The following is a 13,173-nucleotide window of genomic DNA, read 5'->3' on the forward strand; positions in this document are numbered from 1 at the left end:
CCCGAGGGCTAATGAGTTTGTAACTGAAGTGCGGTGCAGCCCACATCCCCACCCACAATCAGAGCTAACAAAAACAGAAACAACAGAAAAAATGTTTGCAATACTTCTAAGTTTATTATCTTTTTGCTTTTGCTGAGATGCTGTAATAAAGAAATGAAAGTTCCCCCAAAAAAGACAGAAAATACCTGACATACACCAACAAGGTGAAATCACGCTGCGTGATATTAGTAACAAGCACAATGGGGATAATTGTCACCTTCACTCTCTGGGCGGGTAAAGTCCCGCCCGCCATTTCTGAAAATCGGGCAGGTTCTATAGCGAAGGGCAATGCCGTACGCCAATCTACCGCCCAAGCCGTGCAGGTGGAAATTCCCCACCATGTGTGCGCGTGAAGATCCTTTATCTGCTGCTTTAAGAGTGATTAACACGTCTGCTCATAATGGACAGAGGAATTTCATACAAACACATTCATGTGTTTTACTAACACCATACAGTGTGCTTTCCACCCACAAGTCTGGATTCACCACAGAGGCAAACACCTAAAATGGAGATGTCTTTTGACTCTGGAATGGACCATCGCTCATACAATCAATTGCACATAGCAGTGAAAGGTTCAGTCCAACGTTCAGGCAGGTCTTCAATTAGGGTTCAAGGCAAGAGAAAGGACAAAAAATATAGGAGTGCATCTACAAAGTGGTTTGTCATCCAAGGTTGACTTTGCAAAATTATCAATTTAAAGCACATTTTGATGAGCCATTCATTGGATTTGTAGGTCAGTTTGGTCCGATTTAATTAAAACATTTCAGTTCATTGACTTTATTCTAGGGGTTTTTCTTTGCTACATCTCATGCAAAATCAGATGAGCTTGAGTACTCTTTAACCAGAGGCTCGCCAGGGTTTTATTTGAATTCTTGTTACCTTATGGTCCAGTGCTTCAATCATTGTGGATGAATGAGCAAAGGCCACAAAATGGGATCTGAATGTGCCTTAAATGAATAAATGAAATCTTGGATGAATAAATTAGGCAGCTTGGGCAAAGCCCATTCGGTTGTTTCCTCTGTCAAAGATGGAATAGTATGGCCCAATGAAGACATCTCCCAGAATCCAGAGCCCTCCAGAAGAGGATGGAAGATACATGCTTTCAAATCCACTTAAGCAGTCACCTTGCACCTGGAAGAAATGCAAAGTGTGAGAGTCAGTTCCCTAGAACTACTTTGTTGCTAATTCTGATTCTTCTGTGTGTATATTAATAAAAAATGAAAAGAACATCCACAGTTTCTTCTTTAGTGATCACTATGCTATGTTAAATCAAAAAATTCACAGAAATGTAAAATCTTTGGTCCATCAGTCTCTCAATTGGTCCACCGATGTGCCACAGACACTATTCTACATTACACATTCATGGGTGCAGTACTGACAACACTCAAGAAGTTCGACAGCATCCAGAACAAAGCAGTCCACATGATCGACAGGCCATCCAGCACCTTAAACACCCACTCCCTCCATCACTGGCACACCCGGGCTGCAGTGTGTACTATCTACAGGATGCACTGCAGCAACTCGCCAACATTGCTTCAACAGCACCTCCCAATCCCGAATCCCCATCACCTAGAAGGACAGGAGCAGCAGGTCCATGGAACACCATCACCTCCAAGTTCCCTTCCAAGTCACTTACCATCCTGACATGGACATATATCACTGTTCCTTCATCGTCGCTGGGTCAAAATCCTGGAACTTCTTCCCTAACAGAATTGTGGGTGTACGTTCACCACATGGAGTGCAGAGATTCAAGAAGGTGACTCACCACCACCTTCTCAAGAGCAACTAGGGATAGGCAATAAATGCTGGCCTTGATAGTGACGCCCATATTAAAAGAATGAATAAATAAAATATTAACATCTTCTCTTGCTTTATTAATTGATATGGAAGTTCATTTTTTAACTAAATGTAGTACAGTTACTCAATCTTACCACTTTGTACATTTTCATTAATTTTCTGCTCATTTTCTTATCTTACAGTTAACTGAGAAGCAATCTTACTGGATACTGAAGTCAGAGAACATAGTCAAACCATTCAAAGTCAGGTTTATCGAATTAAAACAAAAACATACCATGATTGTGTATTCAGATGGAGAAAGGGGATAGTCAATTCCATTGATTGTGAAGACCACATCGGGCATGTTGGACAGATTGTTGCAGTTGATGGAGTACTGTAAAAAGGGTGAAGTATTTAACAATGGTTGTCAGTAGAATGTTCTCAGAGAAGCATTGCAGGAAATACTTGTATAAATAGCAAAATCAATGATGTAATCATTGGATGTACAGTTGGTCACGTTTAAAAGCAGCTGTGGCTACATTCCAGCACAAGTGCCAAGATGGTCCCGCGAGGAACCTGCGTCATCGATCCCGGTGGATATTCTGAGGTTTGTGGGGAGGTTCCCTGCAACCTAAGAGTGTATGGAGGCCATCTACCTGCCCCCAGAGGCTGTAAAAATGGCCGTTAATTGCTGGGCTTGTGGAGGAGGAACTGTTGGGGGAACCCCCCAGGATGAGAGTTAAAATGCCCCCACTGGCCCCCTTCGTAAGGGGGTCAAATTTAAAAAAATATATTTTTAACCTTTCTTTGGGGGTGCAGGCTGCAACCCAGTTCCCTCGGTGGGACTCACATCCACCATTTAGCAGCCTGGTTTCACCAGGTGTCCCGGCATTGATGATCCGTTGGCCTTTGAGAGGCTGGGCTTACCGGGCACACAGGAACTCCCAGCATTGAGAATCTCCAGCCCTCCTACATCAGTAGTCTTGTTTGGAGTTGGTGGAAGCTCCACCCTTCACAAGATGCCCGGGAAACCCTAACCCAAAGGCGGGACCAGCCTAATTTGTAGCCCTACAGGCGCTCTACCACCTGACTTACAGTGGGAGGGCAGTGGAAGCCCCATAGACTCCTGGCTTAACAGGCCTTAAATTTAGTCATTTTGATGGGAGCTAAGCTTGATTCTTGAGATCCTTTTGGATCTTGCAGCTAGCTACAAAAGTCAGAAACAAGGGCACCACTGTAAGTCTTTGAAGTTAATGGTCATGCTTATCAAGATCAGGGATGTTAGCACTGGGAAATGAGAGTTTCAGGTACCTGTCAGCATCCAATCACTCCCAGATCAGGGACTGCAGAGTTAGCTACAGAATAAACTCTTAAGTAAAGCATCATCTTATAAATACTACAAAATGAAAAATATATCACTAGAACCACCTTTGGTTCATTATAAAGTCTGATCTGTAACATAGAGCCTTACCCCGCCATAGTATCCTTGAGTCGCACCAATGTATTGCTGGATCTTGCTGATGGGTCCACTGGGACCAGTGAGCAGAGAAGTACCAGTATCAACGATGGCCTGACAGCCCTCACTGCAGCCCACAACCTGCCCATTGATTGTCACCCTGAAAGAGGAAAAGGTGGTTACAGTTGATTGAATGCATTCCCTCCCTAAACCTCTCCGCCTCTCTACCTCTCTCTCTCCTTCTTTAAGACGCTCCTTAGAGCATACCTTTTTGACCAAGCCTTTGGTCATCTGCCTGAATACCTCCTCATGTGGTTTGATGTCAAATTCTGTTTAATAAAGCTCCTGTGAAGCATCTTGGGACACATTACTATATTAAAGGCACTATATAAATGCAAGTTGTTGCTGTCAACCCTGAAACTAAGATATTTGTGAAAAACACAAGCAGAGCTGAACCAAAGAGGTGAATCTAAATTTAAATATTCCAATATTGGGTCAGACATCTTCCAGGCATCCTATGGGCATGGGACATTGGCCCCTGAGAATAGCCTGTTGTGCCCCTTTTACCTCCGTTAAAATAGGTGCAACGAGGTCCAATTTGTACTCTCGCACGTCTAATGAGCAGTCGGCCCTATTTCTCGTTCATTAATTTTAATCAATCAGTTTTAATGAACAGCAAATCATGCAGGATGGATTCTTGGCACATGATGCTCCAAGTATTCAGTGTGTGCTCTCGGCGAGCAATGGCCTGCAATAACTTTACCCTTAGATGGATTGAGCCTCTGTTTGCTCAGGCTGGACTTAAACAATAGTCCAATTGTGGCCTGGAAGCTATCATTGAGTTAGCTCGTTCCCTGTGTTTATTCCTGATCATTGAAAGGTGTTGCAATATCATCACACTAACTCAACTGCTACCCCATTGTACTTAATATTTCCACTTGCAATGTTGAGTGCAACTTGATTGTTACAGAATGCGTGCCAATTGTGAAATGGGTCAGTCATTTACCTGTCCAAGCTGATTTGCCAGTAAGCTTGGTGAGTGACGGGCACCCAGTTAATTTGACCTGTGTAGTGGTTTTGATCAATTCCACCAAATACAACTTCACTTCCGGACTGACCAGCCTCTCTGAAAAACAATTTAACCAGAATGTTATTGAAATGAGTATAAACAGAGATACAAAAATTCCTGATCAACAATATGTTTTATTGGCTGGCCCAATGTGGCATCATTAACCAGTGGAAATTAGACCAAAGTCAATATTTTGCGAAATAAATAAGAAAAGAGAACTTGATCGTCACTGTGCTGGTTGGAATGAAACATTGTTCTTTCCATAATCCCTGAAAGAGATTGCAATTATCCAATTTCCCATCTTGGATCTATAAGTCAATTAAAACATCTAAAAGGAGTTGAATTTGTCCATTGGGATCCAGTTGGATGTGCTTCGACCTTTGCTAGAAGGTGAAGAGGTCACCTGACATGAAAACAGTTCATCCAGGTGAGAGAACAAACACAAGGAAGGGCGAGCAAAGGCCCATCGGCTTTATAGAAAGAAGGTTCTGTGGTGACCTTAAGTAAATACCCTATTATCAGCAGGGAGCATCGGAGATGGAAGTACAAGAAGGTAAGAAAACCAACCTGCTCAGGTAAAAAGCAAACAGGTCCTGTTGCACCAGGTCATCAGACATCATGTTATCAAACACAGGTGTGGCCCCTGATGATGCAATGCTTGGATAGGCCAATCCGAGAATCCCATCAAACGAAGCGTAGGAGAATGAACTCCCAGGTTCAGTCTCACTTAAACCAAATTCCTGCTGACTGATAGCTATGTTCGATACCTAGACAAAAGGAAAAAGCTAACTTGTTCTGAAGAATTATTTTACTGAGAGTCATCAACAAACACATTAGCGCATTGTTATCCAGGTCACACATTACTTACATGTTACGACAAAATGCTTGTTGTTCCTCGGGCTGATACTTTACCAAATAACAAAATTCAGTATTGACTGGGCAACAGTTTAGAACATAACATAAGAATTAGGAGCAGGAGTAGGCCATACGGCCCCTCGGGCCCACTCCGCCATTCAATAAGATCCCCATATCTCTTGATTCCTCTAGAGTCCAAAAATCTATCTGACTGCGCCTTCAATATACTCAACAATTCAGCATCCACAGCCCTTTGAGGTAGAGAATTTCAAAGATTCACAACCTCTGAGTGAAAAAATTCCTCCTCATCTCAGTCTTAAATGGCCAACCCCTTATCTTGAGACTATGCCCCCTAGTTCTAGACTCTCCCACCAGTGAAAACAACCTCTGTCAATCCCCCTCAGAATCTTATATGTTTCGATGAGATTACCTCTCATTCTTCTAAACTCCAGAGAGTATAGGCCCAATCTAATCAATCTCTCCTCATAGGACAATCCTCTCATCCCAGGAATCAATCTAGCTTTATTGATACAGGGTTGTGAAAATCCACAGCTGTTCCTGAGCAATCCTGACCTCACAGGAACCTGGCGTATCATTGGCTGTGGTTTCACTTACCTGGTCAGAGGTCAGCAACAGTGCGTGTGGGCCCCATTTGGGGTCCAGGGTGAGGTTGTGACCAGGACCCCTGAAGATTTGAAAATATTGTTTTTTTTAACTGTTGATAGCAACTTCCAAGTATATTGAAATCCTCTTGTAGTTTTTCCTGTTCAGCTTTGGAGTCTACCACCTTCGTTAGCTTTGTATCATTGGCAATTTCAGAAATATTAAAAGTGAACGGCCAATGATTTTTAGTTCTTTGTTGTAGGACATGTTACTGCTGAACGATAAGGAATTGTCATAATGCTTGACTTTAATTTAAAAAATGAGATAATAGGAACACTACATTTCTAAATATCTTTGATTGAATTCTATCCATTGTTATGAACCTATAAATTAGCCTAAAAAGTATAAGTCCCATTGACATATTGACTCCTGTTACCATGCTGAAGCCCTTCACCCAACAACAACAGCAACTCGCATTTATATAGCGCCTTTACTGCAGTAAAACGTCCCAAGGGGCTTCACAGGAACATTATCAGACAAAATTTGACACCGAGCCATATAAGGAGATATTCGGACAGATGGCCAAAAGCTTGGTCAAAGAGGTAGGTTTTAAGGAGCATATTAAAGGGGGAGAGAGAGGTAGAGAGGTGGAGAGGTTTAGGGAGGGAATTCCTGAGCTTAGGGCCTAGGCAACAGAAAGCATGGCCACCAATGGTGGGGTGAAGGAAATCGGTGATGCAGAAGAGGCCTCTAACATTACAAAGCTCCCTATTGGCTTGTTGCAACATGATCTATTCAACTAACCAATACTCTATGCCTGCATTTGAAGAATGTATTGGATCTGATAGTAGGAGATATTAATATTCAGGGAACTCTGACTTGAATGGGCAATTTAAGAATTTTGACATTGTTTTGTCATAACTTTGTTAGTAAAAGTTACATTATACTTACAGTGACTGTGTCATAGCCCAGGATCCCAGTCATACTGCCTGAACCATACTGAATGGAGAGCGTTTGGTCATCTGTCTGAAATGTTGAGGACTTGCTTGGTGAATATCTGTTGTGGTTCACTGCAAAATAGTACACGTTTCATTACACTCAATTTAATGGTTTGGTTGTTTTATTCCACTACTGAGTTAAGGATAGATCTTACCAAAAATATTCTTTCTAATTCTTCATTTGTACCACCATTTCTTTCTGTTGAATTTTGCGCTCATTTAGGTGAGGGGTGTTGGTGCTGGCTATTGAACCACTTTACATATCAGCCAACCAGCAGTAGCATCAAGAGTTCACAGGGTCAAGTACAGCATGGGTTAGATTTAGAGGAAAGCTACCTTTGTGCTGTCCAAACAATGGGCCTCTGCTGTAACTCACCAATGTAATATTTTCCGTTTCTCCGTACAACCATCGTATGGCTTCTCTGAGTCAGATTGCCAATTCGTGTCACAGCAGGACAGTGTTGTCCTGTGGGCCCATGATCATGAGGAACTAGGTTATGACGGCCCAAGTTGATTTTATGTAAGAGACCTTTGGCCCATTAACGCGGAAAGAAAAAAAAGAAAGACTTGCATTTCTATAGCACCTTTCACAGCCTCAGGACATCCCAAAGTGCTCTACAGCCAATGAAGTACTTTTGAAGTGTAGTCACTGTTGTAATGTAGGAGACACGGCAGCCAATTTGCGCACAGCAAGCTCCCACAAACAGCAACGTGATAATGACCAGATAATCTGTTTTAGTGCTATTGATTAATGGTTAAATATTGGCTGGGACAGCGGGGTGAACTCCCCAGCTCTTCTTTGAAATAGTGCCATGGGATCTTTTGCGTCTACCTGAGAGAGCAGATGTGGCCTCGATTTAACATCACACCTGAAAGATGGCACACTCTGACAGTGTAGCACTCCCTCAGTACAGCACTGGACTGTCATCCTAGATTTTGGTGTTCAAGTTTCTGGATTGGGACTTGAACTGACAACCTTCTGACTCAGAAGGCGAGTGTGCTACCAACTAAGCCAGTGCTGACCCAGTATGGGCTGGATTTAAACCCAGTTCTCTGAGTGAAAGGCCAGTGCACTACATAGTCCCAGAGCACATTTTTCTAGCATTATTTTCTTTTATTAAGCATCCTTCCTAACTGGTATGACACTGCAGTAATGTGATTAAATTCCATTATCCAATTATTTCACAAACTCATCGAAAAGAAATCATAAACGTGTGTGTTATAATTAGAATAAGTAGTCAGTTGGATATATAGCTTTAATTTACAGCATTGATGATTACTATGTAAATTAAAAGTTTGACCTAGTTGGTTTTACATCGCTAAATTGGATCAACTTTTAGGAGTATGTTTTGTGCTGGTGGCACTTGAACATCGACTGCCACCGTCCATGTCGACAAAAGTGGGCTTCTGTAAGTCAAATCTTTGAAGAAACAAAGCACCAGGCCTCACAACTCTAACAAATGTATTTTCATAAACATTGACACGTTGAATCAATTGGCTGTATTTTCAGAAGGTCTGGATCCACCAAATACTTTTACCCTTAACGCTCTTAGCCACCTTCTGTAAGTTTATGTGTCCTTTAATTGGTGATCAATTGATTGTGCCCTTGGAACACTTTCCCAATCAATGCCCAGATCACTCAGCGGAAAATGCCAACGAAATCTTGGGAAGTCTAACTGTTTACGTATACTTACTGCATACTTGGCTGTTACAGTAAACTGATGTGATCCAAAGGTTGGAGGAGCCAGTATCAAAGATGACGGTGAAGCTCTGTGGTGGGGTTCCAATGGTGATTGCTCCAAAATAAGACATCTGTCAGAATATTTTATAGATGAAACAAGGTATGTTATAATTTACCAAGAGTTGCTGTATTAAATTTCAGTGCATATAGACACACACTGAGGCAGATGTTCAAGTTCCTGTGCTCAGGTGTATTGGACTGTCTAGGCACAGCTCATAGAAGCAAATTAGGTTGGAAGGACCATGTGCCTGTATAGGAGTTTGCCCGATTTTCCTCCCCACACTGCACCCCTGCAAACCAGTGCACCTCGTCACAGGAACAGAAAGACCTGTATGATTGAGAACAAAGGGTGTTTTGGACTAACCCTAACCCTAACCCTAGATGTTGTTACAAGCACAGCATCAGTTTTCACTTGTACACCAACAACACGTATCTCTCTGGCACCACTCTCATCTTCAGGCTGTTGCTGTCTTGTGTGACTGCTCGCCGCACCATCAAGTCTTGGATTTGGGTTGTGGTCGGCTTTGACCTGACTTTCTTATCCAGAATGGTTATCACCAAGACTGCTCATGTTGCTCACTTCACCCTACCTCTCTCTCATCAGTACAAAATCCATAATCCATGCCTTCATCACCTCAAGTATTGATTTCTCAAATGCATCCCCTCCCCCAATCTTCACAAGCTTCAGTTATTTCCCCGCTCTGTGGTCAAGTTTTTTCTCCCAAGTTCCTGAGTGCTCATCACTCCTGTCCTTGTCACAGTTACCCTGCCTCCCAGCTTGTTGGCTCCCTCATCCTCATTTTCAAATCCCTTCAGTCACACTGCACTTTATCCGAGTGATCTTCTCCAGTCGTAGATACCAGCCCACAAACTCCACTCCTGGAGAGAGTGAAGAACCAGCTCTACTTTAGAGTTCAAATCCATCCGGCCTCCGACTCAAACCACCCAGGCGGGAACGCCGCCTGTTCCCACCGGCTTCTTGCCAAGAGTTACAATCAGCCTTGAAAACTCTTCTTTCACTCACTTTGCTCCTGTTTTCTGACGTTCTCTCCACAAACTACTTCACCTCACTACCCCTCTTCCCCCATTCAAAGACTACCTAAAAGCCTAGCTCTTCCATTGTGTTTTTTGAACCCCTGCTTAATCTTTGCTGTTTCTCCCCCTCCCTAAATTATTCATAGATGTTCTTCTACATCAGGGGTGCTATGTAAATGCAAATTGTTGTAATTGCATTGATTTTCCATTCCTCAAGAAAATTTTACAGATCTAGATTAATGCTCACCTACCTCGTAGAAACAGAGGCCTAGAAATTGGGTATAGCCCCGCCAGCTCGTTTGTGCCGAAAATTTTGCGCTGGCCACGGAGCCAGTTGCGCCCGTCCCATATTCACTTTTAGCGCCCCAAGGCGGAACCGGGCACTGTTCCAGGGTGTGCCCGCCCCCGCTTGGGGCGCTGAAAGTGAATTTCAGCGTTCCCGGTGCCGCTGCGCCACCCGATGCGGTGCGGCAGGCTGCTGTACTGCAGGCCTCCTCCTTCTCTTAAGGAGGAGGTGCCTGCAACGGCCGGAGCCGCGATCGCGAGTGCCGGCAAAAGAGCCCGGCACAACGGAGAAGTGCCGGGCTCCACGGAAACCAGCTGGCAATGCCGCGGGGGGGGCGGTGGAGGAGGCCAGGGAAGGAGGTGCGGGCAGGCGGCCGCCGAAAAAGCAGCCGGCCGCACCTCCACCTTAAAGCGCCCCGCTAAGGCTGCAGTAAGGACCCGGTCTCCCGATGTTGTTAGCGGTCACCACGGAAGAGGCGGCCGCTACTGAAGATGGGGGTCGGGGCGGTAGCGGGGCGGAACCGGGGCACTGCGCACACCGATGACGTCATCGGTGCCGGCGCAGCGCTACCGGCTACCGCCGCCATTACCGCGGCCCTCAAAATCAGCACTACCACCCCTACTGGCGCAGAAGCCCTCTTTGGGCTGTAACTGGGTGCAAAGCCCACCGAATTTCTAGGCCAGAATGCCTTGCTGCTAAAATTAAAAACAGTTTACCTACTCTTATTTTCTTTAGGAATTTTTCAATGCTAAATATAATTTCTAATTATATTAATGCAGTATATTCTCCATCAAGTCACATAACCTAAACTCTGTGATCCTGGAGATCTACTCTTTACTAACACATTCCTTGAATAACACAAGGGCGGGGGGTGGGGGGCTAATGATAACATTGGGCAATAATGTAAAATGGGCGAAATCGGATCAGCCGCCCATTGTACAGCTGCCCCGATTTTAATTTCCATTGACTTCAGTGGAAGCCAAAATCGGGAGAGGTGTATAATGGGTGGCCAGTCTGATAACGCCTGTTTTACACTACCTCCAAATGTCGAAATTAACCCCATGCGCCCAATAACCGGTGCAAAGCTATGGAGGTCTACTGCAATAAATACAACTGACATGGAACTTGAGGGCAAATTCACCAATGCTGCACTCCCAGTGGAGAACTATGCTCGGAAGATAGGGCTGCTACTTTGCAGCATTGGATCTCTAAGTTTCCTTCAATCTCAACTCTCCACCGGGATCAGTGAAGTTGCCCTTAAATTTCCTCAGCAAAAATGACAGCGATTACTTACGTCCAAATAGTTTCTAAGTGGCTCGCCTGAAGCCAGGGACTGGCTGTTGAAGAGTCCTGCATATTTGGAGTATGGATTGTGTGGGTGATTCTTCAGAAATTCCCCAAGTAACCCACGTTCTTCAAGAGCCTTACGGGTAGATTTACCTTTTATCAAGGGAACTCTGTGAAGATAAACATGACACACAGTAGGGGGTGAATCAAAGTTGTGAGCAACATGCCCTAGTCTTTTAATTAAACTCTGCAGATTGCGGGACTAGCATTGTAACAATGGTTCAAAATTAGGTCAATCAGAGATACAAAAACCTACTTCAAAACAGCAGTTGCTTGAACGTTAATTGAAATAGGTGTAGAAAGAAAAAAGAAAAGGAACTTGGGGCCTCGATTTTAACTTGGGGAGGGATCGGTGAATTGGGCTGGGGGAATCCGGGGAGCACGACAAACCCGCATGCCGAGGCCTGGAGAGATTTTAACTCTTGGGCTCATTTCCATATTCAGACTCGGACTGCCACTCAAACCCGGCAAGAATCACTGATACTTTAGCGCAGATGCTATATTGTTCTCTGTAATATGCTTGGAAGGAGATCATCAGAAGCAGGTAAATAATTAGTAGATAGAGGTATGTTAATAAATGTACATTGAATTATCTCATGGAACATGACTACGATGGAAGAAATATTTCATGTGCAAATGTTTAAAAGGAAAGAGAACTTAAAACTATCTCCTACTGATCCTGTTAGATAGAAACTGCAGTACAAAGAAACACTGCACAAGAATGGAAATTTAGATACATAGATACAGATAAAATAATAATTTCCTACCTGATTAAACACTCAGAGAGCTGAATGCAAGCGAGTGCAATGAGTAGCCACTTCATCTTGTCCGGCACTTCTCAGGACGTTGGCGAGGTTTGTGAAATGTCTGGCTACTTTTATACAGGTCTGTACCAACCAGTTCTATTGTCCATAAAGTCAAATGATGTAGGTCATCAAAAAAATTTGCGGTTGTATCGTCCTTGTGGAAGGACACACTCGGACTCCAGGTGTTATTTAATAATTATCAGCTGATATTTTTGACATTCAAACATTTTAAATGTCAAGCTTTAGAACTTAGAGCTGATAAGAGAACCACATGCATATTTGTTAAAGAAGATAACATATGGTTCTTGCAAATGTAAGTGTTTAGCTCTTTGAAGCCAGTATGATTATAGAAACCTAGAGCATGTTTCAAGGGTAAGGAACGCATGTGGCACATTGTTGCTTTATATGAGATCTCAAGCTCAGGGGAAGCTCATTTATTTTGTTTTCACTGAATTACCTAAAAGTTTCAAACAAAGGTCACATGAGGAACCTGGAAGCTGAAGGATTACGTGGTCATATCCTAGATTTTATCTGGGCTGTGTAGCAGCCTTAGGATCTACTTAAGGATAGATGGGAGACTCAGTGAGCCCATCTCAAAAGTGGAGCGAGGCAAAGTTGTCCACGGTCGCACATTCTGTTCAGTGTCTTAACCAATGACGCGTTAGATGACATTGTTATGGAAATGTCTGTGCCAAAGAATGTTGGCGTTTATTTTCACAGCTGGTGTGTTGTTGCTGGACAGCGCACTCCACGCGCCATCTTGAACAATTCACTAACCAGCGCAGTATGGTGGTGAGCTCAAGTGCGTGATTATGGTCCGCACCATTCCAAAGGGAATCTGCGGAGATACTAATTGAAAGATATAAGGAGACTCTGTCCCACTTATCGATTCATATTACTAGCTGGGGATTCTGGTGGATGGCGAGATTAGCTTGGACACAGCACTTTGGGACCATAGTGAATAGAGGTGAAGGGCGCTCTTGCTGTTCCTCAGTGCTAGAGAAGATGTATATCCAAACAGTTCCCCTTTACTGTTTAGACTGCTTACTTTGGCCCATATTTGAGATCCAAGACCAAGTTGTGGGATGAACTTCTGGTATAAAAGAAGGAAGGGACTCTTCCCTACACCAATCTGTTATTAAGCACCTTGGAGAGGGAAGCC

At 43.6% G+C, this 13,173-nt stretch overlaps 1 protein-coding gene across 2 annotated transcripts; it reads right to left on the minus strand.

The window, feature by feature from the left end:
• Positions 1–89: 89 nt before the first annotated feature.
• Positions 90–10,146, minus strand: LOC147081872 (pepsin A-like). Of its 2 annotated transcripts, none has more exons than XM_085980629.1 (8): positions 9,820–10,146; positions 8,491–8,608; positions 6,750–6,868; positions 4,908–5,107; positions 4,278–4,397; positions 3,287–3,431; positions 2,111–2,209; positions 90–1,170 (listed from the first exon to the last, which is right to left on the minus strand). In XM_085980629.1, exons 2-8 carry the CDS (start codon positions 8,606–8,608, stop codon positions 1,021–1,023), a joined length of 951 nt encoding a protein of 316 aa, XP_085836755.1. In that variant the 5' UTR covers positions 9,820–10,146; the 3' UTR covers positions 90–1,020. The 2 variants fall into 2 exon arrangements, with proteins under 2 accessions (XP_085836755.1, XP_085836754.1); XM_085980628.1 differs by having other exon boundaries at positions 9,824–10,144.
• Positions 10,147–13,173: the final 3,027 nt, after the last annotated feature.

This window comes from Somniosus microcephalus, unplaced genomic scaffold (assembly GCF_052327205.1).
Source record: "Somniosus microcephalus isolate GS21.2 unplaced genomic scaffold, FLI_Smic_1.0 scaffold321, whole genome shotgun sequence".
Lineage (NCBI taxonomy): Eukaryota > Metazoa > Chordata > Chondrichthyes > Squaliformes > Somniosidae > Somniosus > Somniosus microcephalus.

Coding starts and splice junctions, on each gene's coding strand:
- LOC147081872 (XM_085980629.1), bottom strand. CDS start 8,608: ATGTCTTATTTTGGAGCAATCACCATTGGAACCCCACCACAGAGCTTC. Junction 5,108..6,749: donor TGGGCTATGACACAGTCACT/GTAAGTATAATG, acceptor CCTTTTGTCTAG/GTATCGAACATAGCTATCAG. Junction 1,171..2,110: donor CATCTGAATACACAATCATG/GTATGTTTTTGT, acceptor CATTTCTTCCAG/GTGCAAGGTGACTGCTTAAG.